This window comes from Galeopterus variegatus, unplaced genomic scaffold, assembly GCF_000696425.1.
Source record: "Galeopterus variegatus unplaced genomic scaffold, G_variegatus-3.0.2 Scaffold2826, whole genome shotgun sequence".
NCBI lineage: Eukaryota > Metazoa > Chordata > Mammalia > Dermoptera > Cynocephalidae > Galeopterus > Galeopterus variegatus.
This window is the reverse complement of record NW_007728937.1, coordinates 250,107-252,034: the sequence shown is the minus strand read 5'-3', so window position 1 is coordinate 252,034 and position 1,928 is coordinate 250,107. Positions and strand designations below refer to the sequence as shown.

The window sequence follows — 1,928 nt, the reverse complement described above, 5'->3', positions numbered from 1 at the left end:
GTTTTTGTAATAGAGACTCAGTCTCACTTGATTTATGTTCTGGCATGCTGATGAAAAAACATTTCCATCAAAATTACTTTGCTTCTAAAACTTCTATTACATGAAACTGGGAATGAAGAAAAGTCCCCGATACAGAGGAAAGAGTATGATCAAAGGGTATAAAAAAACTGTGTTCAGATTCTGACTTCCACAAAGAAGATTCTGGCTTCCACAAGTTCATAGGTCTATGCAAATTACTTAATTTGTGAATTTCACTTGCTTGACCTATAAAACAAGAATAGTAATAGCACTTCACAGTGGTTGTATGGATTGAAGAGAATAACGTGTGGGGTAGTGCTTTACCGTCTGTGCTATACAAATGCTAATTTTTTTACCTAGTAAAGATTTATAGTTATATTTATGGCATTTTCTATTTCTACAGATACATCTACTGAGAAGATAGAAGACTTACTTTCATCATCTGAATCAAATCCAAAGAGTGTCTGACATTTCTTTTGTGCAAGGTGAGCCTCAAGTGCTTCTGCATTACAGTAGGTGGTTAGGCATTTGCCACATCTTAATCTTTTCACTGATTTTTTACAAATGTTATCTTGATCAGAACAGGCATCTACTCTATCAGTCAGAAATTTTCTGCGTTTTGGCATACTAAGGTACCGTTCATCAAGGTAACTAGGAGGCAATGGTCTGACATATGGCTTTGTTAAAATTAAGCCATATGAAGTATGTTCACTTGTCAGATTTGGTTTGGAAGGTGCCTGAGATACTGGTAGGGTACTGTGTTCTTGTGATACAACAGTGGGTAAAATGGAACCATTTTCTGTCCTAATTCTATTTGTATCAATTTTCAAAGCAGGATCTGATGAAACTAAAGGTGTTTGCTCTATTTCACTATGTCCATTGACTAAATCACTAACACTACAGTTATTTTCAGAATTTGGCTCTATGTCAGTCATCTTTTGGTCTATCAAGCTTATATTTGAAACAGTGTCAACAGAATGTTCATTTCCATTTTGAACTGAACTGTCTGTTTGCTTTTCCATGCTTTCTATACATGTCTTTGGTTCTGTAGAATCTTTCCTTGATTTGCTAGTTGAAACTGGCAGACTAATAGTTTGTTTCTCATTACTAGATGAGTCTTTTTCCTGATGATTAGGATTTGAGTCTGTATGAGCATCCCAAAGAATTGTTTCACTTGGTTGTGCAGATGATTCTGGTGTTTTACTTAAATAGTGCTGAGCTTCATGTTCATATAGCAGAGGAAGATCTTCAAAAAGCTCATGGCATTCTGGAAAACTACACTGAGCTTGAAATATGCTGTGACTTTTTGTATGCTGGGCAAGCTGGAATGGCAGTTTAAATGATTCATTGCAATTAAAATGCAAACAAAAGTACACATTTGGATAGCTGTGTCTATTAAGGTGATCTATAAAATGTTGAGAATCTTCAAATTGCCTTTGACAAAATTTGCATTTTCCTTTGCTCCACTTCATTACCGTTTGTCGCACATTTAAATCAGTTGGATGTACAGTCCTTGCATGTTTATTTAGAAATCCAATTTTTTTAAATATCCTGACACAGCCAAGAGCAGGGCATTTAAAGTTTCCTTCTTGATCTGTAGCATATATGTCTTTTGGATGGCACACAGTTCCATTGATTTTATGAAGTACTGAAGTTTCTTGATTTAGGTCATAATCATCGTCTTCATAATCACCTTCTTCATCCTCTTCCTCGTCATAATCCTCACATTCAGGTAAAGGCTTCAAGACATTTAAAGAAGTATCAGGACTGCCATTTTCGATAACGTTTTCAATAACATCTTCTGGTATGCTTACAGGAATTTCAATGAATTCAGCCACATGCTCAGGGATGACTTCTTGGTTTCCAACACTGGAAGCAGTAAGAGTCCCTACTTCTAAATCTTTACTATC

At 35.7% G+C, this 1,928-nt stretch overlaps 1 protein-coding gene across 1 annotated transcript in view; it reads right to left on the bottom strand.

Moving 5' to 3' along the window:
* Window positions 1–237: 237 nt before the first annotated feature.
* Window positions 238–1,928, bottom strand: part of ZNF654 (zinc finger protein 654) — a 3,027-nt gene continuing 1,336 nt past the window's right edge. Inside the window, exon 2 of the mRNA XM_008583088.1 lies at window positions 238–1,711. Within this exon, the coding sequence (XP_008581310.1) occupies window positions 375–1,711 (1,337 nt within the window). The 3' untranslated portion in view covers window positions 238–374. The remainder of the gene's footprint in view (window positions 1,712–1,928) is intronic.